The sequence below is a fragment of the Lepisosteus oculatus genome, chromosome 4 (assembly GCF_040954835.1).
Source record: "Lepisosteus oculatus isolate fLepOcu1 chromosome 4, fLepOcu1.hap2, whole genome shotgun sequence".
In the NCBI taxonomy this organism is placed as follows: domain Eukaryota; kingdom Metazoa; phylum Chordata; class Actinopteri; order Semionotiformes; family Lepisosteidae; genus Lepisosteus; species Lepisosteus oculatus.
This window is the reverse complement of record NC_090699.1, coordinates 60,032,032-60,057,166: the sequence shown is the minus strand read 5'-3', so window position 1 is coordinate 60,057,166 and position 25,135 is coordinate 60,032,032. Positions and strand designations below refer to the sequence as shown.

The following is a 25,135-nucleotide window of genomic DNA, read 5'->3' as shown; positions in this document are numbered from 1 at the left end:
CTATTATTCTATGACTTTTGTTACAAGACACACTATAATAAACGCATGACATCACTTGGAAAGTAAATATCAATTGATTTAACATTTTTACATTCCTCTGTTATCGCAAAACACATTCCTTAGAATGCGATATTGACAAGTAATTTCGCTTTAGGCCAAATGTAGCTAATACCGACTATTCCTTAAAATGTTGACAGTACTACACACAAAAATGTCCGATTTCATTTTAAGTGAAGTTAAATCATATGTGTCCCACATAACTGTCTAGAGTTGTCGAAATAAGATTAAGGTGGAGAGGAAGAAACTTTGTTACCGTAGAAAAATAAGCCTTCACACTTTAATTGTGACGTCATTTACACTCCTGTTTCAAACTGTGACGTTGTCGGCGTTGCTGGGGTAATAGCAGCTCTTTGTTTCCAGGGTAACGTAAACAACGAGAACAAGGTCCGACTTTGAAAAGGGCGAAGAAAGAAAAACAGTATTAAGCGAGGGTCGAACCCTTTATAGTTCTGCTAAAAGGCGTTTTGTTAGAATTTTTGATCGAGAAAGGGATTTCCCATTCAAGGTAAGAAACATTTTATTTTATTAAAAAAATACAAATTCAGACTAAAAGGCATACCCCCCCACCCCCAAAAAAAAACAAAACACTAAACTACACTGCACAATTTAAACGCTTTAGTAACCTTTACTATATCTATATACTATATTACCTTTACTTCATCGGACATTACCTTTTCTGATTCCCTGTAACAATCCCTACATGAGAATGACAATGCATTCTGCTCTCTTGTTAGAGCGCCTTCATTTCCTGGTATGTCTAATGAAATTGTATTAGTCTACGCTGCACTACACTGCCTTGGCTTTTATCTAAAAAAAAATACATTTGACCCCTTTACACTACTGGATATTTTTGAGGAGAAGTGAAGTTGCCCTGGAGTATAAGAGCAGCATCTCAACTTCTACTCCACAGTACTCCCAATGCTCTCTGTCACACATACACAGATGGTACGTATACCCAGTATCTACTTAGAGTGTCCAGTTTTTGTACAAGGATTTGCATTTGTTTTTTTTGTTATTTAAAAAAAAATGTTAAAAAATACCCTGAGCCTGAAAAGACAACTTCTCAAGGTTCATACAGTCAGAAAAGCATTGCTCTTCCTTCTTAAGTGGCTATTCAATACAATACTTTATTTAGTTCAATAAATATTACTTATTAAACTATACTTATTTTACTCTTGGGCACTGATTAATCATTGCAAGTAGTAAGGATTCCAAAGGAATTACATGAGTTCTCACATAGGGAAGACCACACTTTTCTCTGAAACTCCCTCACCGTACTCTGCAGGACAGAAACCTGCCTTGTTTCCATTCTGATTCTCCTAGACCACACCCAGGTTCCATGATGTCATCCCCGTCATTAGCCCCATCCTCTCCAGGATCTCCAGAAACCGTAGCTTCGGGGAAGCTGTCAAGTAAGCCCTTTCAGCAGAAGTACAGTTGTGATTTTTTTTTCTCTCGAGATTTTTTAAAAATTTGTCTGCTTGGAAATGAAGATCAAGAGTGGCTGCATTGTTCTGCTTGTCTGAGTTACTGGCAAGGGTCTGAGGTCTGGGCTTTGACCTCCAGGGGGTTCCAGGACATGGGGTTCTGAGCGTGTGCCCCAGTTTTTCGATGTCCTAGCCACTGGAACCATGACGTTGTGAATACAGTCAGCTTATGCTGTTACATGCAAATACAAAATGTGCATATTCTTCTGTTTTGTCTGTGTAGAACTATATTAATTGTGGCTTTAGGGAGTTTCATTGTATAAGCTTTTAGAATAAGGACATTATTAGTGTTTTCTTTACCTCTGTGTGTGATGCTACAACAAGTGTACATTTTTTTTTGCTTGAAGTTGGATAGAACTAGTGTAAGTAAAAGAAGTTTAAGAACATGAGATACACCACATGCTTACTGATAAAATGGACTTAGAAGAAAATGCATCCTTGCATCCTTAAATGCATTTTGTACAGGAAATGCCATTCTATGAGCTGTGAATCTACTTTGATAAGAATTTTTTGTCTTACAAAGGGGCACATACAACGTTGTTGCGATCTGGTACAGCATCCTTAAATCCCTCTGAGAAGTCAGGCGTGGAAACAAAGTCTGTAGTCACAGGTGGGATCCATCATTTTACAGTAAATAAACTTAACAAAACTACAATCATTAAGCAGACATATTTAGCAAAAGTAACATATAAAGGATAAAGGGACTGGACTGTGTATTGACAACTGTCGCTGCAGGGTCACCTGGATTTAGAGATATGGAGATTGTGCTTAAGTGAATATTACAGGCCTTCAGTATTCAATTCAGCTGGCTTTTACAATAGGCTTGGTATGAACTTTCCTCTATAGAACATTATTTTAAAATGGATCTCTATCGACAATTTATAAATACAATTATCTCAGAAAAATTATCTGCCATAAGTAAATATAAATATAATTATAAATATAAAAGGAATACAGCTACTGTTTTTTTAATGAAGATGTACTGAATCATGTCTTCATACTGTTTTTATTTAATGACCCACCTCTGTTTGTTACAGTTCCAGAAGATGATAACCAGGTCAACAAAAATCCCTTCAAACTTCCTGCAGATAATGATATCTTCCTCCTAAGGGACAAGGAAAGAGAACGCATGAAGCTTGTAAATGAAACTGATCTTTGTATATTTCTAAATATTTAATATAAACTATATTTAGAAACAAATGCATGTTGTTCTGAATGGAGAAGAGATTGCTAAAGCTGCTATTGGCCAATTTGTGATACAGTTGTTTGAGAGGATACTGTTGATACCATGCTACAGTAGATCGATACAATTATAAGCCTCAGAGCTGAAAATGTCAGCTTTTTTTTTTCAATGTCACAATATACCCTATTGGATCTGAATTGGTTCTTCTAAAACATGTCTGCACTGACTGAACAATCAGGGAAGAATGAGCTTTGTGAGTGATTGCTTCTGACTATTGAAATACAGGTATTAAATTGAATAAAAAAACTAAGGGAAAAATCCAATCCCAGGAGTAGGGAGGAACATTTCCTTTAATACTGGAATGCACCTGGCCACTTATTTTTGGAAATATAGTCGAGCACTCTACAAATATGTTACTGGAGAAAAATGTGGGAAAACAATGACATTTCATGAGTGATCACTGATACAGGACAACTACAAATTCTGTTATCACTTTTCAGTACAGCAACATTAATATGTGTCCAGCAGCAACTATGACTCAGCAAGCCCTGGTTATTTTTATCAACACATCAAAAGTTTACAAACCAGCAAATAAGAAAAAGGCATCAAAGGCAAGAACTTATCTTCAAAGCCCTTCTGATCTCTCTCTATTTGTAACTTATGGTTGTCTGATCTGAGCCCAGATAGCTTGAAATATCAATATAAGAGATCAATATCTGTGTTGCATAGAACTATTACTGAAAACATATAAAAAACACAGGTTTCTAAACCGCAAGAAACGGTCTGAAACAAACTTTGCTTCATTTGTGGAGAATAAAAAGCCTATTAAATATGTCTCTCAAATTCCCTCCTTGCTTAGTATCTTATGAGTTTGACTACAGAATTAATTTTCATCCTCAGGTGCGTGAGCAGCAGAAGAAGCTTAAAATCCATGAGAAAACCACCTACGCTGGTCGAATGAACACCAAGAGGGTGGAGACGAGGCGTGCAATGAAGGAGGGAGAAGAAATGACAACGAAGGACAAAAATGAGAGGGAGGCACTGCTTGCTCTCAAAGATGATCCAACGTGGAAACTGGCCATGACAAGAGGTTTGGTACAGTATCTCCGTAAGACAGGGGTGTCCAGTCCTGCAGGCAGGTAGTGTCTGTAGATTTTCATTCCAGCTCGGTTCTAGAGAAGCAAATTGTTAAGTTCCTACCAGCTCATCAGGTGCTGGTATTTTAAAGAGATCATGAAAACCACAAAATGGGCTCTAGAGGACCAGGACTGGACACTTCCACCTATAAGATAATATCCAACAGCCCAATCAACAGGCAGGTATGCTTTCTAGGTTTTGCTCAAATGTACTGTGTATTGCAATAATGTACTGATTTATCCTGAAGTATCACATACCGTGAGGATCTAGCAACAGCTATAGACATGTGGAGGCCACCTGGAACATCTAACAACAGGGTCTATAACTCTGGTCCTGGATAGCCAAAGTCTGGAGTGCAATGTACTGTAGGAGCCTGCGTGTCTGAAAGGAGTTAAGGCAAGACAAAAATTGTCTGAAGAGCTGCCAAAAATCAGTTTGGCTGTGTACACTGAGAAGTAATTCTCAATTCTTAGTAATTCGGTGTGATTCTCATTCTCAATTGGAAATATAAAATTAGAAAAAGAACCGTATAAGTAATTTGTCAAATAAGCTTCAAGAACTTATAATACAGAGATAATATTACAAAATAATGACATATTCCCTTTTCAGATCGCAATATAGAAAGAGAAAGCATAAATGAATTTATTTCAAAGAAAAGAGAGATGTTTCTGTTACAGGTAAGGATGATCTTCATTATTAGTCCCCATATTTCTTTTGCCAAATACAATACTATGAGTTCTTACACAACTGCAGTATATTTTATTTCCTTTCACTTATGCCCAGCTATCTGTAGGAAAACATAATCCATTTAAGCTTGCATATTAACAGGATCTAGCTATTTACAGCTAAGAGGGGGTGTGCTTAAAATAGTCTCTTCAGGACTTCAATTCTGATTCCAGTGCCATCTAGTGTTTCCTGACACCACTGGATCAATAAAAAGAAACAGTATTGATTTTCTTCCTTAAAATGATACAAAGCGCAAAAGCAAAGAAGGTTAAAAAGCCCCAGAAATAATCTGTATAGAGTAGACTGCAATACAGAATTATCAGAGGATACATTTACTTTATGCACTTCTGTTACATTTTCATGCTGACTTATTTACAGCAATGAAAGCTTTACCTTTGAATTTATATAAGATATAAGTAAGATTTTTGAAACAGAAGACTGCTTCGTAATTACCAACGCACAAATGGTTTTTAATATGGTAAAAACTGTAAATCAAAACTCCCTTCCGTTTTATATTATCATACAAGCATTCCCTTCAGCAAGGGGCTTTAATGAAAGACCATTAATACCATTTATTTCAATCTAGCCTAAACGAAATTAGTAGTCGTTTTTGAATACTCGAGGCCTTAATTAAACACCCTGTGTATTTCACTCTAATTAATGCAATAAATTAATAATTAATTTATTGTCCCCTCAGGTCATTATAGTTAAAATAAAAAGTTATGAACAGAAGTGTGCAATTGCATCTTCCTGATAAAATGAAATGTGTAATTGTTTACCACCATGCCTGCGTATCATGGTTTGTGATAAACACAACAAATCAAAGAAAACAGTTTTTCAGTTACTAAATTCAAGGGCAGTTTTCACAAAAATGAGTTATTTCATTGTAGGGATACAGTACATGGGGGAAAAAAGCGTTCTCTGTCACCCCATTAATCACCAAAAAAGAAAAGAGAAAGCACAGAAATCACTTTGGTTGGAGCCCACAAGTAAAACTGCGTGACTCTCAATGACGGCCACCTGAATTAACTTAAATTTGGAATTCTTGGAAAACAGTAATCATCTCTTCTCCATGCTTGTTTACCTGCAGTACTCCTTGGCAGTTAAGAGGGATGAAATTCGCAAACTGGATGAGGTGGCTGCAGCTGAAGAAAGCAAACTGGAGAAGGCTGAGCAATTCCTTGAAGATGACGCTGCCATGTTTGACGAGTTTCTGAAAGAGAATGACAAAAATTCAGTGGAAGCCATCAAAATGTAACATTCTAACATTCAATTTCAACAAGTCATCATTCCTCCAGTGATAACCCCTTTAAAAATATTGTTTTACTCATGTTTTACTAAGGAAAATGACAGAATTCCTTTTACTAAAACTCACTAGCTATGAGTAGACTATAAATGACACAGTTTAGAAGGAACACATGCATAATTCATATGAGTTTGTTCATTAATAATTAAAATTGCAGACACATGACAATTTTCCTGATATTTCAAAACATTAACCCCTTTTCACCAGTTCGTTGGCAAATGTTCACCCCTAACAATGTTTTTCAGAATAAAGTACAGTAGAGTAGGTAACTAGAAAAAAAGGCTTTTAGAGATTGAAAAAGTGTTCCTAAAAATAAAGAAAATACAGTCTTTATTCTTAACCTGTCCTTCGCTCTATTTGTTGATTCACTGGCTTTAGCCACTGAATTATAGAATCAATTTGTTTTGTTAGGTCTTGACACATAATATGCTTTGACTGCTTTCGGCTATTATCTTGTCTTTCAAGTGCAGAGCAAGAGGCAAAAGTGAAACTGGAGAAGGTCGCTGAAAAGAAAAGGCTTTCAGCAAAAATTGTGTCAATTAAGAGGTAAGAGTAAGAAATATGAAAAAGGTTAACTTTTATCATGGGATTTCTAGTTTCTACATTCATGGATCAGACATGACAAATTTATTGAAACAGATTTGATTTACTTTTTTGAAGTACTTGTAAACCAGCAAAAGTGTAACACGGCAATATGAGGCCAAGCTAAGTATTTACTGTACATGGTCATTTTGCCACACTTTTTGAAAAAGACCACCACCTTATGTTACACAATCACAATGAAGCTTTAAGCAGTCTAGAGCGAGAAACCCTGATATCCTGGTCTGATTTATGCAATACTTTAACTTCACTGTATTTTGTTTCTAATTTTTTTAAATTATTTCTTAAAAGAAGAATATAGGATTGCTGGCACTTTTCAAATATGGCTTACTGAGCAATTGTACCCCTTTTTCTGCAAGAGTGAAACATGCAAAAAAAAAATAAAGATCAGACCTATTTTGGGTCATAAGGCCTGAAACCCCCAGTTTGTTTGTTTCTAAGTGTTGACTTTTGCTCAAAGTGACATTTCGAAGTATGAGGATATCCTGAAGGAATACATGACGTACAAGGAGTTTCTGCTGAAGCTTTCTCCCAAGGAGTGGCAGCAGAAATATGAGGAAAAGCATCGGAAGAACAAGCAAGCCAGAGCAGAGCTCAAAAACAAGGAAGTGAGAGCCACACACTCTGATAAGCGTATGTTTTCTTGCTACTCAGGATTTCCACCTTTAATTGTAACTGAACTATTTGGATAATACAACAACTTTTTTTTTAAAAGAAGCATAGCCTGAAGCTAAAGGAGCCATCCATTCAGATAGGCATTGTATTTTGTGCCAATTAATACCAAGTGGCAGCCTTAATCAAAACCCCTTTATTTCACCCTCTACTAGATCTGACAAATGCAAACATTTCTGTAACTCAAAACAACTGTAAATAGCATTATAAAGTTCAGATGGAATAAAATTTTAATTACAGGAAATCGTTAGCAATATGGCACTGACACCCGTCAGAATGAGTCAGAACAGGCTTGTTCCTGTCACAGTGCCTGTGTGAGGGAAAAAAAAAAAACGTAAAACATAAACAAATGAGGAATATAGGCTGGTTCATGATTCCTCTGTCTGCTCACTTCAAGGCATGGACAGCAGGTCTTCGAACGTCACACAGCAAGGGGGGAGAGAGGTAACATCCGTGAGGGATTCCAGGATGTCTTCAAGACACAGTCTTAAACCCTCTTCTTCCAGTAGGAAATTGTGAGTGTTCAGAAGAGTCCTGCTGTTTTTTGTCTTCCAAGAACAAATTTGTAGCTTTTCACAGGCAAAATATCTGTCTTCTTCTAGTTCCAAATGACCTCCAATTCATTTTCCTATATTGCTTAGACAGATATTAGAAAAATCTTAACTTAATTCTCGGAGCTTTTGCAGATTCTGCATATTCTAAAAGGTGCAATCAAAACATCCAATGATGCTGCACAAATATTGTGAAAACATAATAAATCACATGTAATATGTCATTTGAGGTGTGGTTTAATTTTTTTTCTCTGCATCTTAACCATGTCGCTGTGAATATACCCTGAAAAGGAATCTTATATTTCAGGAGTTCAAGATCCCAGATAGATGAAGACAACTCATCTGATGATGCCGTCGAAGTCAGTTTTCGTTTCTTTTATTATTGTAAAATGATGTTTGTGAGGCTCAGCAACAATTGCACTATGACCTGCTGCTAAATAGACAACCCCTGGCCTGGATTTCTTACGGGGTTGATACAATCAGCATATCAGTTGAATGAGAGTCCTTTAAGATATATGAAATCATAAATAATTCATCATTATAACTGAACTGTGTGTTGTCATACAATACTTGTTTGCATTCCTTGGTTTGTTGAAATCCCTAGGGGAAGAAAGGTACCTTGTTTTTTAGACGTCTTTGGAAGCTGAGTGTTTGAAGACTAGTCCTTGCTGGGTTGTGTTCTTTGAATCAGTTTGGATACCAGTCAGCCCACTGTGGTCTCACTGAGTCTGCACTTCCCCCAGGAGCCAGAGCTATATTTCACCGAGCCCCAGCAGCTGCTGGACATCCTGACTGAACTGGAGGAGCAGAACCTCTCTCTCATTCAGAACTCTCGCGAGACAGAGGAAGCCCTGGAAGAGTTCAAGCACACCATGGTCAACACCCAGAAAAAGATGTAAGTCTCTCTCTTCCTCTGGGGGGGCCAAGTAAATGTCCCTCTCCTATTTTTCTGAACAATTTAACCATTAACAATACACAAGACTCAAACTGATCTCAAGCATCAGATAACCTTTAGAACTGTACAGGGTAACTAGTTCATGTACTTTAAAACTTATAACCTGCAGTATATTGTTATACTTTATCTAGATAGAGAATTGCATGCATTAACACATGTTCAATGAATTCCTGAGTTCATTGAAGATTAATTTAATGAATTCTTGGAAATTCATTAAATATGTGTTAATGCATGCAATGTGCAGACATTGGACTCTAATACTTTGATAATGTGATATGATCTTTTTTATTTTATTTAGATTTTGTTCTTAAGTATACATTGTTCTGAACATACAGTAGGTCTTCTGCATCACTGAATTCATCCAGTAGATGACCTTTTGGGATAAACTATGAAATGACAACACATCCTGTAACCACAGTCATTTACATAAACTAGGGTGCGATGATTTATTGTCATTTTACACAGACAGATCAGTAAATTCACTAAAGACACTTGGGAAAAACCGAGACAATTTGTTCTCACTAATGAGAGAGGGCACATGATACAATAAGCCTCCCCAAGCAGAATTCACTCTTATTTGTGCTCAGAACTAAATGAAAACAACACACATACGCAGAGTAAAAAGAATATTGGATTATTCTATCTAAACCATATTGTTCAATTTTGGTTTACCAGGGATCAGGAGACCGAAATCCTAAAGCAGCAGATAGATATTCTAAAACAAACCATTGAGCGAGAGAAGGAACGGGCAGCAGAGCTGGAGCTTAAAGCCAGATTGTTCTCCTTCGGCCAATACAAATCGGAAGACCAGGTAACCCGTTGGATCGCAAAAGAGTTTGACATTCCCATGGCCAAGGATCAAGACTGTCCTAATAACAGGATACATGTGAACTCTTTATTTTCAGCTCCTGAACATGTTGGAGGTTGTATTCAAACACCACCATTACATTCCATGACTTGCCATCTCCAGCTTTAAACATTGCGAATGTTCAAGCTAAGCAAGTTGTTTAAATGGATTCATTTAAAATGGTATAAGATAATGTGAACGGTTCCAAATGTGAGGAGGCACTTCGTTGTTTTTTTTTACTCTATTGATAAATAGTAGCTTCTAAACACTTTGACAAGGATCCAAGCAAAGCATCTTCCAGATTTTGTTCCCAACTCCACGTGTGTTCTGCCAACCCCAAGGATGACATGATGGAGACCCTGGGGAGGAAGGTGGAGGAGGTGTACCGCACCTGCATCGGAGACAACGAGGCCAACCTGAGCACGCTGCAGATGCTCGCCTCCATAGAGGGCCGGCTGGACGAGCTTTTCGAGAACATCGAGATGATCCCCCGGGAGAAAGTGCAGCTTGCCGAGAGGGCCAAGGAGAAGGAGCGGCGCCTCAAGTGAGATCTCCCGCCGCAGATCTGTGTTGTACCACGACTGGGTTCACAAACCTTCACACTACCAAGCTGTAGCAGATGAAGCTTTGCTCTTTTATGGCCTGTTCGGAGTGATGTGAGAGAGCTGCAACTTGTAATTCAAACTTGCATAGTATCACCAAAGCAACCGGCCCTTCAACAGCAACTTTTTTACATAAATATAACACCTTTATTTTAATCACAGGGCCTAAAGATCTTCTCAGTAAAGCCCCGGATGACCCAGTGCTTGTACTGTACATTAAAATGGTGAAATCCATGAGTCTATTAACAGTATTACCAGTAGTATGTGAAATGGTAGAACTGCACCTATGACTGGTTTTAACAGAATGCTGGAAGAAGCACTTGGGGCACATGTGCACTTGTGTTTTTTTCCCCAAAACATAGTGATTTTTACAGTGTCAATGCATCTATACCTATTGTGCCAGCACACCTACTGTATGTTATATAATGATGTGGTTACCCGTGTGTCCCTTTGTTCTTTCTTTGGAAACAGCAAACTTAATAGAGCAAATATACAAAGTGTGTCAGCCTTTCCATCATCTTCATATGACATACAGTATATGTATAGCAGAACAGCAATTTCACAGCAGTATCTTTCTGTGCTCTCAATGTGTGATGCTCCTAAACCATTTCCCTATGCCTGCAAAATGCACATAAATACATCAGAAACACTACCAACTTCATTTTGTAAGGTCTATGTGTTTTTCTTTCCCTTTCATAAAGCAAATCAGTTGACACTTTCTGTACTTCACTTTCAGGCTAAGGGAGGAGAAAATTAAAATGCAGAAGCAGCACCAGGAGGAGAGACTGCGCAAAGCACTAGAAAGAGCCCAGGTGGACATAAAAAAACCAGTGAGTGCAGATGTATTTTTTTCCCCACTGTTCAACACGTCTTTCACAGGAACAGAATTCAAAGCAATCATTGAGTGGGTCATTATTATTCATTATACTATTATTAATGAACATAAGGGTGCCACGGTACAAGTCTCATGTCTTTATGAGAGCAGTTTGGAATTTTATTGTATTGTTTCTCCTTGTTCTTAGGCAGGGAAAAGACTGATGTTCCGCTCACAGCCACCTGCGCGCAAAGTGAAGGAGAACAAGGACCAAGACATTACCGACAAGGAGAAAGAGGAGCAGCTGTACTTTTTCACTTAAAACAAGATTAAAAGTAATGAAGACTTAAGAAAGATCAGTTATCTGGCTAAAATGAATACACCCCCCCCCAAACGTCACCAACAAGTATTTGGCATTACAACACAGGGAACAAACCAGACGATTATGCAAAACAGCTCAACAAAATCAATTACTGAAGACTAATCTCAAAACCAGATACACTGGGACTGTAAAAAATGGTTAGAAACTGATACTTTTACACCGATGTTAAATGTACCCTCCTAGTCTCACTTGTATGTAAAATGTATTCTATAATGCAGTTAGAGATGCTTATGAACATCTTCCATGACTTTAGGAATTAACTACCTATACAGCCTGCTGGACTGGGTCTCTCCAGTACTAGAGCTAGACTCTGGTCTATCGGATCTGTTTTCTCCTTCCCTGCTCAGCTTGTACTGCTTTATTATATCTTCGTAGGTTACAGCACAAGCCCTTTGTTATAATACACTCTATTAAAAGACATTTTTAAAGTTATAAAACGTAAAGGAATTTGCAACCCCTAGTCTACAGTTCAGTATGACAAAAACATTACAGGCAGAAACACTTGGAATTCCCACCAGATAACACATATGGCCTTTGTGACCACACAAACAGCTTGAACAGAACCTGATACACATTTCACCAGGGTCTGAAATAACAGCAGAAAAAAGTCCCTTCTCAATTGTCATGATTGCCATACAACGAGGGTGTGGAAAGGAACTACACATTCCAAACCATTCCAGGAGCTCTGATAGGCCAAGAACAAAACTCTTTCAGGCTGCTCCAAGGAAAACTGAGCAGAATGGCAAGTTCTGACTGTATAACAGCACACCCCCGACCCCAAATCACAGAATGCGACAGATCGAATGCCCAGGTATTTTCTGCATGCAGCGCAGAAGGCTGCAGTTAAAAGTATACCAGAACGTAATTCCACAACAGCCGTTGCAAACAATTCTGGCCACGCAAGGTCTTGGGGTTCACCATGATTACAACTGCACATGTGAGTGGTTTTGCAGATTGCAGCTGTGTTTCCCTCCACAGAACTCAGCATTTGGCAAGATGATATTGCTACTACAAACCATTTATTTTGAGTACGTTTTGCACGTTTGTCTATTTTTTCCCTTTCGTCCACAAAAATGTTTCTTCTGAACAACCCACGAGCACCATCCAGCTTTAAGTGCTGAACTCACCTGATGGACAGCCTGCTAGCTCAATTGTTCTGACACAGCAAGGTTATCTCCACTTGTTGCCAACTGTCCTTTTTGTCTTTGGCAGATGTTTGCAGTTACTATACATAACACCTTTTAAATAGCAATGACCAAAAAACTAAGAAAAACGTGCGATGCAGAATGTAACGGAGCAAAATCTTTGCAATAGACAAACAAGTGCTTAAATAGACGATTTACCACACAATGTTCTTTTTAACTTGCCGACTTTCTGTCTTAAACTGTACAACTAACTTTCGTTCTAAGTGTATAGGAAAGCGACTCTTTCTAATATAAAAGTATCAGCAACAAACAAGCACGTAGCAAAATTAAAAATGATTCAAAGCCATAGTAAAGAAGAAACCACAAAAGTGCTGAGTGTTATTAGAAAAAATGTTCACTTGTTTTTAATAAACTTTTATCTTTACAAAAGAAATAAATAACATGTACAAGATTATATATATATAAAATCCGTTTTTTTACTATTGGCATGACATTTGAATGTGGAAGAACGGTTATCTGATTTAATGAAATCAGAATCTGAACAAGAACTTGAAGAAGTCAACTCTTTTCGTTTATTCCAGACTAATTCCACTTTTCTAATAATTAAGGCATGAATGTGCCCCTCTTGTACACAGTTATGTGGAATGGAACAGTAATTAAAACCTCGCTACAGATTTCTGGAGCTTAAAAATATGCTGCAGAAAAAATGCAGTTTCAAATACTGGCCAAAAAAAAACAACTTAATCTGTGACTGTCATATGATTCTGAAATGAAAATGGTCTCTCAGGACATTAACAACTTTATCCAATAGTCCATCTTAACTAAGGAATTTAAAAAAATCTAAAAACACATTTCAATATTTTGAAATCTTCTTTAAGTACAAAATTTCAACTGATAAAAACATTTACATATAAAACTTTATATGGGCATCAGGTTCATGTTCCCTCGAGTAAAGGTATATTTTGAATTCCTATAGTAAAGCAGAATTCTTTGTAAAGGCAGACAATTGATATAGTACATACTACAGTATATAAATCAATATAATTGTCTGTTATGCATCTTATTGCACAACTTTCTGCATGTTTTTAATGCAGATAAGCTTTTACACATTTACAACACTATAATGTAAACTAGTGATGCACCTACATAACCAGAGCCTCCTTAGATTTTATATATATCCAAAATGGATAAACAGCACGGTGGACTACATTAAGACATTCTATAGAATGTTTAAAAAAAATAAGATTTAACCAGTTTCCTTTGTCCTACAAGTAAATAATGCTGTCAAGGCTTCTGCTGTGACCCATATGTATACAAACTTCATGATCACGCTCATTAGAACTGAAATCAAAGTGCAAAGGATGGTTTTTGTTGTCCAAGGTTTATTCAAGATCTTGTAAATTTATTGTGCTTCCTGTAAACTGTGAATTATCTGAGCCAGCATCATCTTCGGCTGATGTGTGTGGTTCCTGCAGAAACACGACAATGCATTCAGTTATTCTTCTGCATGCTTGTACTGAAAATCTACTACGATGGAAACACATTTGATTTTCATTTTGCATTCTAAACCTTTTAGCTCATTTCTAAAAAATGTCAGCAAACTATCAACTTCATACTTTTGAGACAACATACGTTTTTTGAAATTCTTCAATCCATGGAATGTTGTTAAAAATAACTGCATTTCGGCATTTCAATATTGTAAGGTGTTTGCAATACACCCAAATAAATTAATGGCCACAGATATTATACACAAGCACTTGTTGAACTCAGTTCCGAAACGGACTGGTGCTTGACAAGTCGAACATTTAGTTTTTGTATAATGAATCCAAGTTTCCTTGTTGAAAGATCTTGAATTGCCATGAATGTGTTAGCAATCCTACCCATAGCCAACTACCAAGGTTTGATTAGGAAAATAAGTCAAATTATACAGTAAACCAACCAAAAGGACTGAACAATATAAGTGCATCTGAGCAAGTTTGAAATGTTTATGATGTCTGCCGCCGACATGATGCTGTCCACTGATGAAAATACCTGCAGAATGTTGACTGGAAGGTCAACAGTGAGCTGTGAGTGTGAAGTAGAGGTCTGTGAGCTAAGCTGGAACGCCAGGTCTCCATCGCCTGAAGGGTCATCCTGAGGTCAGAAGAAAAGGTGAATTACACCAAGACTTACCAAGAGCAGAGCTTCCCAGGCATCAATATATTCAACTCGGATTGGAATCTAAATGGGACAAATGTGCTAGAATAATGTGCTAATAATCCTTAAGATGCTCTCATTTCAATAACAGTCCAGCATTTTATTCTTACTATCCTGTTTCCTGGAACTAAGGGGTCTATGCATATCATTTCTTTCTGCCTTTGATCTTGAGTATGGCCATCCAAATCTCACAAGAGCCACATGCTGTGGGGTTTATTATCAGCTAACAGTAAACGAATTATAATCCAAGTCACAAATTTCTTAAAGGCCCTGCTAAAACAAAAACAAATAGACCCCCGTCTCTCTCTCTCTCACTAAGGTTCACCTTTCCTGCTGGATGTTGATGCATACATGGGGTATACCGCATGTGTGTATGCAGAAATTTTGATACACAAATTCTGCTCATGCACCTTGAAGATGATACACCGTAATATAAGACAGCAACCACCATGTTTCACGAGCTATGCTAGCCTCGGCATATTCAACTCTTTTCTGTGACCAGACGTTCATTCCCCTTGGATCCCAGAGGCTTTGCAGTTTCAGAGGTTCCCTGGGAAGTGAACTGCGTCACCTCCTCACCTGCAGGAGCTGGATCTGAACATACTGGGCCCCCGTGGCCGTGTCTCTTATCGTCAGCCCGCCACTGGGAGACACCACACCTTCGCTGAAACGCCCGCTGGGACTGGCTGCAGGCACCGTGGCCGAACTCCCTTTACCGCTTTTGCATTTCCGCTGGCTAGAACTGGGGCCTCCTGAAAGCAAATTCAAGAGAGGCGAGCACATAACTTAACAGAACAAGAACAAGCAAGGTGTCACTGTCCTCAGCAGCTCTCGGAATTAAACTGGATGCCTTCGGGGGGGGGTTAAATGTGTAAATTATAGAGCTATGCGATACATAAAGCTGATTTTGATCAACGCCTTCTCATGGAAACGGAGGAAATAACACAAGATAACGTGACAGTAGTACCCAATCCACCTGATTTAGTTGCGACAGAACAGAATTTAACTCAACATTTCTTACTTGAATGATTACCTGGACTACATCCTGATCCTTTCTGCTTTTTCTTCTTTTTGGCAAGCTGGATGGCTCTGTAATCTGTTCGGGCTGAACCGCCACTCTCCTGAAGTGCCAAACAAGCAAAAGATATTAAAGAACGAGCAACACTGCAAAAGGTGAAGACTGGGACAGAAGTGGAACGGGCACTTGGGCTCTGGTCTGTTACTCGGAAGGATTTAGTAAATCGGAATCGTGGGTAGGACACCTCTGAGCAAGACACTCTGGTCAGAGGATCTGGTAAAATGCCCCACCTTATATTATACAAAAAGGTACAAATGCATGTCTCAGGATAGAGCAACAGCCAGATAAATTAATAAAAATGTGCATGACTAAAGGAGAGGTATACAGTATACCAAAGACAAAGATATAGGAATATGCAGTAATCAGAAAATTCTTTTAGGAAAACCGTTTTCCTATCTGCAAAGTCTGTTCAAATGGTTATACTGAAGCTTACAAGATAAAAAGACACTAATCTGTTCTGTCAATTTTAACTGATGGCTCACTGAGACAATGTGGGGACTCTACGCCAAAATATTAAAATACCTACTCTCCACAGATTTTAAATCCTTAAATTAAAAATGAACAAGCAATACTATCCACCCTTCACTGCTCTACTCATCTGTCCGACTCCAAAGAAAAAGTTTTAAGTATAATAACAGGGCTATGGCCTTGACTGTAACATTACTTTAACATACCCAGGAACAGCAGATTCCAAATGCCTCCCTGAGTGATGGATTCCTGCTTGTAAGGAATTTTCGACTCCATCAAGTACTGGTTTTACAATTTGCGCTCTGTAGGTGGTTAAAAGAGCCGACTGAGTCTAAGCCCATCCTCTGACTTTTCGATGGCGGCAGTGAACTCCCACCTACCAGGAAAGTGCTGCCCGACACAGCATTGAGTTCCACATCCCTCTGGGCACTGTAGCTGCCCGTGGGGCTGGAGAAGACGAACTGCGTCACCACCTTGCTGCCCTCCTGCTGCCCAATGACGTCCGAGCCGCTCAGCAGGCTGCGGTCCACCTTGGTGGGTGTGAGCAGCTCGGGCACGTGGCTGGCTGCCAGACTGCTAGAGGGGGTGAGCGTGGCCGTGTCGATGGTCAGGGTGCTGGAGGAGCCGAGCCCCTGCAGAGGATCCTGGGAAGGGGTCCGCATCGAGAGGGCTGCCAGGGAGCCTAAGGCTTCAGGGTTGACAGTCTGCACGTCTTCAAGGTTCAGGGTGCCCTGTGGCAGGACACCACTGTTAGAGCCCATAGCCAGGGAGCTGTCCAATCCGTGAGTGATGTCGGCGCCCGCTGTCAGAATAAGAGGGTCCACAGCCTGTGCCAACGGGGTATTGTTGACAGCAATGCTTCCACCAAGGGTGGCACCTACAGAGGCAGCATCAATTGTCAGTATGCCAGAGTTCACCAACGACATGTCCATGGCAATGCCTGGGTTGCTGGTGGGCACACTGGAGAACAGGGAGGTGATGTCTATGTTGCCCAGGTCACCCTGGCCTGAGCTGGTCAGTTCATTGCTTGGGGTTAAAGAGCTGCTCATCTCCAGCTGGTTCAGAAGATCTGAAAAGATGACAAAGAATCACTTTGTAATTCCAGACCAGCGTTTTTTGGCCTCAGGTCAGAAACCTGCCCCTGGTGGCAATACGCAGATCACATCTGTAACGTAACTATGAGCTCTCAAAACCATGCAAAATAATTACACAACAGCATAAACAGCAGAATAATTAACAGCATGTGTAACTCATAAAGAAAAAAACACCCCAAAGAAACTTCTACATGTCAAAGAACAATATTTAATGATCATTATCGGAAACTAATTCAAAGTGAACAAAAAGCTTAAACCTTTTATGCAATCACTAGGAGATAGACCTGACAACTACTGGGTGGGGGATTGCTTTGCATCCTTTCATTCTAGAGTCTCTAAAGGGGAATGTTAACCAAAAAGACACTCACCTGGACTAAAATTGTGATGCTTAACCATGTGGCTCTTCATGCTGCTTTTGGATGTAAACTGCTTGTTACAGCTTGAGACTAGACAGAGAGTTTTTAATGTTTCAACATCCTGTAGGTGCTTCTTTGAATGGATGTAAAGACTGCTCCGAGCGGAGAATTTTGCACAGCAACCTGAAACAGAACGCAGATGTTACGCATAATCAATGGTACAGCAACCATCTGAAATGTTCACCATAAAAGACATAGAAGAGGGAAACAGTAAAGACCAGGAAGACATTACAGGAGTGTGAAGGAGTTCTCTTAACAAAAACTATCCTCACAACTAGAATACACTTAAGGACAACAGATCTCATTATCTGAATGAAGGGTAGAAAATATTTATTAAATCTCTACGACTAAAGGTATGATACATGCTTCATGGGACTGTTACTGGGCAGCGGAGCACATTTAGCAATAGACTGCTCCAGCTACGGTGTTCAAGGGAACGTTTCCGCAGGTCTTTCCTCCCGGTGGTCAGGGTGTATAACGCTGCCCTAGGCTAGGACTGTTAGCCCTTCATTTGCTCCTCTATGGACAGCATGTTTACTCCATTGTACTTTTTGGACAATCAGTCTGTATAAACCTATGCACATTTTGCACATATTTTATTGTTTTTACAGCGACTATGATCAGCACATTTTGCACACACCTATGTATTTATTTATTTTTATTTATTTTGTTTGTCTTTTGTTTTATAACTATTCTGATGTCTGTTTTGCTTGTCGTGGGCTGGACTGCTGTAACACATCAATTTCCCTTCGGGATTAATAAAGTATTATCTATCTATCCCTCCAGTGGTGAAATGTGAAATTGTAATGCGAAGGAATGTACAGTGGATGATTACAACCTCTCAGATTTCAATGGGATGAGCTTTTCCTTCTTAAAGTTCTTGACCAGAATATCTGCGGGCACACACCTTCTACTTGACACTCAAAGGGCTTCGTTCCGAGATGGGTGATACTATGGCCCTTCAGGTGCTCTGCCCTAGTAAATGACTTGCCACAACCCTCCTCCTTGCAGGTGAACCGGCGATCGTCGTCGTGCTTCCTGTGTACACAGACGAAAGAAAACCCATGAGCTTCCTAAAGCTTCAAGATATCGAGAAAACTTCCCGAATCATAATCCCAATGTTTCCAAAGTGCTTGAGGATTTTAACACGTAACCTTTTATGTCTCAGCAACTTGGACATACTAGTGAATGACCAACCGCATCCCTCAAAGTCACAAACAAAAGGTCGTTCACCTGCAAAAAAGCACAAAAAGATGAACAATACCATCGACAATACAATAGGCATCAATACAATAGTGTGGCATCAGTAGGTTTTCAGTCAGATGCAACATGTTTCATAATATTATAAAAGTTATTTAACAAATAGTAGCATTTTATATATGTATTTATATTTCCGTTCTACTGTTGTTGCTTATAGTGCTCAGCGGATTTATTCACATTCCATAATCAGTTTTGCTTGAACAAAAGTCTACAAATTTTAGTTCAGGTGGGCAGCTGCGTCAGCATGCGTAGGCCACAAAGGAACAAGTACTAGGTTTATTCCATGCTGAAAAGAGAAGAACGCAGCTGAAACGTTGTTTTCTTTCAACCACTTTTATACTGTGATCTTAATAACACTGTAAAAAGCAAAATCGTAATTAACTTGAATTAAAAAAAAAGCAAGGTTCATAATTTTTAAGAACTCTGAAGTATTTCTCTAAACAAAACCCAACAAACAGATTCACATTAATATTTTGCTCTTTAGACATTCAACTTTAGGCTTCTGGAAAGACAGAGGGGTCTCCAAAGGCTTCCTTTTTCCCTTGGATACAAAAACACATAAAACATGGAGGACTTTCAGTAATAACATTCATCGTCATGCTTAAGAGAACAGACAACTCCCTGGAGGCAACACACAGATGGTCACTAACCTCCAAGAGGTCAGGGGTGGCTATAAAAGAATCAAGAAGAATCTACCACTTTAGCACTGTAGCACCCATCATTGACTCCTTGACTCTTGTTGAGATAAGAGGGGATCATGGACTCCAATGCCTACTGGGATAATTTATCCAAATACCTTTCCCAAAAAGCTCGTGCTTGGCTGAACATGGGACATTTGAGCATAACAATAATCCAAAATGACAAAGGATGGTTAACTGACACACAAAAACATGTTGCTGACTATCTCAATCTCTAAACCTTGATTCAATTGAATATTTGTGGCTCAAACTCAGGAAAGCACACGCAAAAACTGGAGTGTCTGGGACCAAGAGAGATTTTGCCTGAAGGAAAATGCCTTTTGCAAAAAGCCCCTCTCCGCAGTGCCAAAATATCGTAGCATATTACAATAGTATCAGTTGTAATCCATGCCAAAAGGAGAATGTACAAAATGCGTACAAGGGTTGGAATAAACATTTTTCCACATGATGTCCCACATGTTTTTTGCACTTCAGTTATTTATGAAAATATGACTTTGCAATGCTATTAAGATCACAGTATAACATTTTCAAAATATTTAAGCAAGACATTATCCAGTTTGTACATTTTTCTATGCTTTCTTCCTGTTTCAATAGGTGTGTGTATAAACCCTACGAACTGTATATATAAACACACATTTAAATACTTTGTTATTAAATAATTTGATTATCTATACTGCGCCAAGTGTATAATGGCAAGCAACTTAACTTTATTGGATCACAAGCATTCTCATAGTCTAGTAGTAAGTGGTAGTTAACAATAACTGGGATGGAGAATTAAAACACTAACGGGATTGCATAAAAGTGTATACACAGCATAGACAACCATATTGAGCATGTTTTTAATTCAGAAACTTTAGAAAAACAGTATCCCTCCAGGACTGTCAAACCCTACCAGGCATGCACACTTTATCAAAATCACACCACAAACAAAATCTAATCCTTGCCTTTCAGTGGCATCAATTTCTTACCTGTGTGGCTTCGCATGTGAATTTTTAACCGACAGGCTTTGTCATATCGCTTGTCACAGCCGGGATACGTGCAGGAGAACTGGCCGATTTCCCGGAAGTGTGTGCGATTGTGAGAATACAGTGCGCTGAATGTGATGAAAGTCTTTTCACACCCTAAAAGACATTACACATTTCACGTCACAAATTACCATTTCAATTTCAATACCTGAAATGAGAACTGTTGCACCACTGCTGATGTGAGTTTATTGCAAATTTCCTTTCACAAAAACTGTAGAGCACTAAGAGGATAAAAATTGTTTAGTGGGCTTTCTTCATTTTCAAGCACCAAAAGAACAAAGGCGATGAAAAGTTGTTAACATATATGTTGCACATCACTTTATTTACCAGAAAAAGGTGTATAAGATATTAATATGTGAAAACAGTGAAATGGCTAGCTCATATACTTGTCCTATCTGCTCTTCTGCATCTGAAAAAAAGAAATGGTTTTGCATGAAACCTCGTATTACTCTTGTGTAGAGTCATAGGCTACATTTATTTGAACAAATTTAAACAATTTGTGCACTACTTAAATCTGATCTTTTTAACGTGTGTGAAACTTTTACACATGGGATTAAGGTTTCAGACAAAAAATACACATGCATGCAGGTACACTTTTTCCCCCCAATAACAGTCATGGTTTCACTTGGCAAACAATTCTGTTTTGTACAGACCCTACAATGGAATTTAAATGGAACTGTGTGGCCGTGAAAATATAAATGCAACGTTAAGACAGCAACCATCTGACTGCCCACTAAATCAATAACTTTGAATTTTGTAAAGAATAAAGTGTAGATCATGCCACGTTCTAAGATGCACATAACTGCTCAACTGTATTGACATTCATGTTTATATATTAGTGCATCATATTGCATGTGATAGGAGTCTTGCTTGAGGCTTCCACCCAAAAACAAATCACTGCATTGCTTAGCTCCACTTTGAGGTAAACAACATTGAAAACGGAAAACAACCGAATAGTAATAACACTGAATGAAATTAGTTGTCATTCTTTTAAAGGGTTTTTAAAACCAGACTGACCTGGAAATTCACATTTATGAGGTCTCTCGGGCTCGAAGTGAGTTCTTTGATGATTGCTGAGTTTGGTAGCTGTTCGGAAGCGCTCGCTGCAGATCTCACACGCAAACGTGTTTTCCTGGTCGTGCGACTTGATGTGGGCTTTCAGGTTGTACACGGTGGTGAACTTTCGCCCACAGTTCTCCCACTCGCACGTGAAAGGCCGCACTTTGTCGTGGGACTGGAGGTGGCGTTTGAGTTTATACGAGGTGGTGAAGGACCACCCGCACCCTTCCACCGTGCATTTAAAAGGCCTCTGGTCCTCTGTGTGAGACAGCAAGTGTATTTTGAGCTTGTGTTTGGTGTCGAACGTCTTGCTGCAGTTGAGCTGCGTGCAGTGGTACATCACCAGCACCCCTTTCTTTGACATCATCGACCTGCCGTCGCCCAGCTTCATCTGCAATTCCCCGCTGTCCGTGACGACATAGCACCCCTGCTGTCCGTCTCTCGAGTCCGGGCAGACAATATCCGTCTCGTCCAGGGGACATAAGGTGCGCTCATCCTGGTCCTTACCGGATCCGCACGAATCCAGCGTGGAATTGGGATCCGAAATAGAGCAGTCTCCATTTAAACCCAGCCCCGAATCGGTCACAGACAAGCTGGGTCTCGTCTCTTCAAACTGCGCGGAACTCACCCCGGGGGCGTTATGTCGGCCCGGCGCTTTGTCGCTCGTTTTGGCCGCATTGTCGTAGTTTATCAGCACGATGTCCTGGCTGTCTTTCATGCCCAGCTGTTCCTTCAGGTTCACAAAAGCGTCGTCCCTGTGGTGGCCGGACGACGGAGGCGTGGCCAGAGTCAAAACCCCGTTTTCTATGGTAACGATAATGCTTTGGTTATTGATCATGATGGTTCCCGAAAACGACTCGTCCGGGGAGCCCCCTCCGCCGTTGTGCGGACCGGGGAAGTCGGGAACGCCGTCCTGGCCGTTTTCCACCCCCGCCTGGCAGGGCCGGTCATTTAACGGAACGGTATCCGTGAAGGCGGCGGCGTCAGAAATCAAATCATGGCTCCTGCTTGGCGGCTGGGGGAAATCGCCCGCTGCGTGCTGCTCACTTTTATCCGACGCCTGGTACGGCGGGTTACCTTTGTTCGCGTTTGCCATAACGCTTATCACCCCCGAATCGTAACCGAAACCCAGGCGCCCTTTCGCATTTACTCCCGTCCCACGCTCCACTTCACAACTTCCTTCGTTGTTGCACGACAGATTGAGAGGGGCGAAGGATTTCCTGGGGCTTGCGGGGTTTGGCATTTTTTCTTCTGGGGCGATCGTGCAAGCCTGCGTTTCCATCACGGCGTCCTTGGTTCCCTTCGGCGAGTCCTCTGTCTCTCTCGTTAAGGCGAGGGAGCGCCCATTTTCTTTACAGCTGCTGCTCTCCCCGTCCTGGACAATGTTGAAAACCACGTAGAATTCTTCGTTCTCTTTGCTGGAGGGATTCAGAGCGGCTGCACTTTCGCACATCAATGGCTGCGGCAGGGTGGCGCCATCTTGCAGCTGTCGTAAAACCTGCGGTTGAGGCGGCGGCTGCTGCGAGCCGCACTCCTCCGACAGCAGCACAGGAAAGGCCAGATACAGCCCGCTTTCTTCGATCTCAAAGTCACCCTTGAGCCCCGCTTCCCGGCCGTCTTGCTCCTTGGCACCCGATGACTGCAGATTACTCACGTTACGAAGCCCGATCGCCGCATAAGTCGGTGCTGATGTGTTGACAGTAAGGTTGTGCCTAGGACTAGAAACAAAACCGCTGCCATTTTCTGCCTGCAGTCGAAATGGAGAGGTCCCTGGTCTTTTGTTGCCGTCCTCCGGTTGGTGCGATTCCTGTTCTTTTCCCCAGTCGGTTGAACTGGAATGTCTGAAAACATTTTTGACTGTGGTCGGCTGAGGCTGGTCTGTCCTACAGGAGACGCCATGTTGTTGATGTATGTTTTGGGCTGCGAAAAGCCCCTGGATTTCCATCTTGGTATCCCTGTAGCAGAAACACACAAAATCCCCGCCCCCTACAAACATGTAATAAGAGACTTCTTGTCACTGCCCAGAAGTTAGGGGCAAACTGTGGCACGGAGCAGAGTCGTGGTCATTTCGACTGCTATCAAAATTAACTTACCACATAATATCTCTGTAATGATGATGGCTGAAAAAAAGAACGCGTAAGACGTCTCTAGTGTGAGAACGGCCATTGCAAAAGTAGTATAAAGGGGGTGAAATACAAACGACGTTACGTGTTATTGACTAGATAACACTTCGAGGCACCCCTGCAGCAGAGCTGTATTCAAACGCGTATCATTAAATAAGTATCTCCCCTTTTATAACACAGCCGTGGTTTTATTATCAATACAACAATACGGGATTTCGTATTTGTCGTTTTCCCCATTTTGATAGAGCTGACTTGCTCTTGAAAGTGATCTTAATTTCTGTAGGTTTAAATTGCACTAGACTCCAGGGTGTATCTTCTGTTATTTTATGTAACAGTCGCATCATGTGAAAAACTAAGAAAAAAATAACTTCGGTATTGAAGAAATCACTGTAGATAGAAAGAAATTAGAAGTTACACAGGGGAACTTCTCATTTCTTTGATGAAATTACATTTCTGGCCACATGGTGGAGCAAAAGTGTATTGAATAAATCAAAAACAGCCGCTGCCTTTCAAATACCACGAATCATGGGCTTTAAATTACTACGTCGTCAAAAAAAATAATACCCCAGATTGTTCTTTTATTTATATACGTGCTATACTCTTCTATCATATTCTAGGACTTTCAAATATAATTGAACACATTTAACAATGTAAATAAGCTATTGCATATTTTTCAGCAGGATATATTATTTTTGTAATATTGCAGTCTTGTTAAAGATGTGTAGTTGCTCTGTTGTTAATTCATGTTGTTTAATATGCAATTGTTCATGAGTTTATCAGGCAATTGTTTTATTTGCCATATATATTCATGTATTTTCTACACAATCTACCACATTTGAAAACTACACCTGCAGAACGGAATTTTAATATTATGTAGTGTACATATTCAAAAGCAATGTGAATATCAGTTGTGTACTAAGATTAAAGGATAGTGCATAATTAAACACTGTTGTAGTGTAATTTTTGTAATGTTTGTTTTCACTGTTTTGTTGTGTTGTGCTGTGTTGAACAAATTTCCCCCAGGGGCTAATAAACTTTGAATTGAAGTTTGGATGATCTGATGTAGAAAAAAATCAATAAAGGTGAGAGTTTCCAACAGAAACAATCACAGAGTTTGAATTATGTTCTGCACATTTTATCACATTTGCTTGTGCAAGAAGTCCATATCAGAATTATTGAGAACATTTCTCTGCAGGACTCAGTAATTCTTACAATTAACCTTACACAAAGTGATTGCTGTTGCCCAGCTGA

General features: G+C 39.8%; 2 protein-coding genes across 6 annotated transcripts; one reads left to right on the top strand and one right to left on the bottom strand.

Annotated features, from left to right (window-relative positions):
- Positions 1-431: 431 nt before the first annotated feature.
- On the top strand, positions 432-11,294 carry cfap100 (cilia and flagella associated protein 100). 4 transcript variants are annotated; one of them, XM_069189441.1, is made up of 16 exons: positions 432-565; positions 1,395-1,472; positions 2,071-2,157; positions 2,585-2,685; positions 3,631-3,820; positions 4,477-4,544; positions 5,684-5,847; positions 6,365-6,445; positions 6,960-7,132; positions 7,569-7,686; positions 8,030-8,081; positions 8,466-8,617; positions 9,353-9,488; positions 9,866-10,068; positions 10,863-10,956; positions 11,149-11,294. In XM_069189441.1, the coding sequence occupies exons 2-16, from the start codon at positions 1,400-1,402 to the stop codon at positions 11,260-11,262; spliced, it is 1,806 nt and encodes a 601-aa protein (XP_069045542.1). In that variant the 5' UTR covers positions 432-565; positions 1,395-1,399; the 3' UTR covers positions 11,263-11,294. The 4 variants fall into 4 exon arrangements, with proteins under 4 accessions (XP_069045542.1, XP_069045540.1, XP_069045541.1 ...); XM_069189439.1 differs by having other exon boundaries at positions 1,384-1,472; XM_069189440.1 differs by having other exon boundaries at positions 1,346-1,472.
- A 1,551-nt stretch (positions 11,295-12,845) lies between these two features.
- Positions 12,846-23,735, bottom strand: si:dkey-156n14.3 (zinc finger protein ZXDC). Of its 2 annotated transcripts, none has more exons than XM_015348309.2 (10): positions 21,720-23,735; positions 20,646-20,798; positions 18,874-18,952; positions 18,627-18,757; positions 17,672-17,842; positions 16,590-17,278; positions 15,685-15,784; positions 15,243-15,415; positions 14,499-14,600; positions 12,846-13,936 (listed from the first exon to the last, which is right to left on the bottom strand). In XM_015348309.2, the coding sequence occupies exons 1-10, from the start codon at positions 23,704-23,706 to the stop codon at positions 13,850-13,852; spliced, it is 3,672 nt and encodes a 1,223-aa protein (XP_015203795.2). In that variant the 5' UTR covers positions 23,707-23,735; the 3' UTR covers positions 12,846-13,849. The 2 variants fall into 2 exon arrangements, with proteins under 2 accessions (XP_015203795.2, XP_006631152.3); XM_006631089.3 differs by having other exon boundaries at positions 15,697-15,784.
- Positions 23,736-25,135: the final 1,400 nt, after the last annotated feature.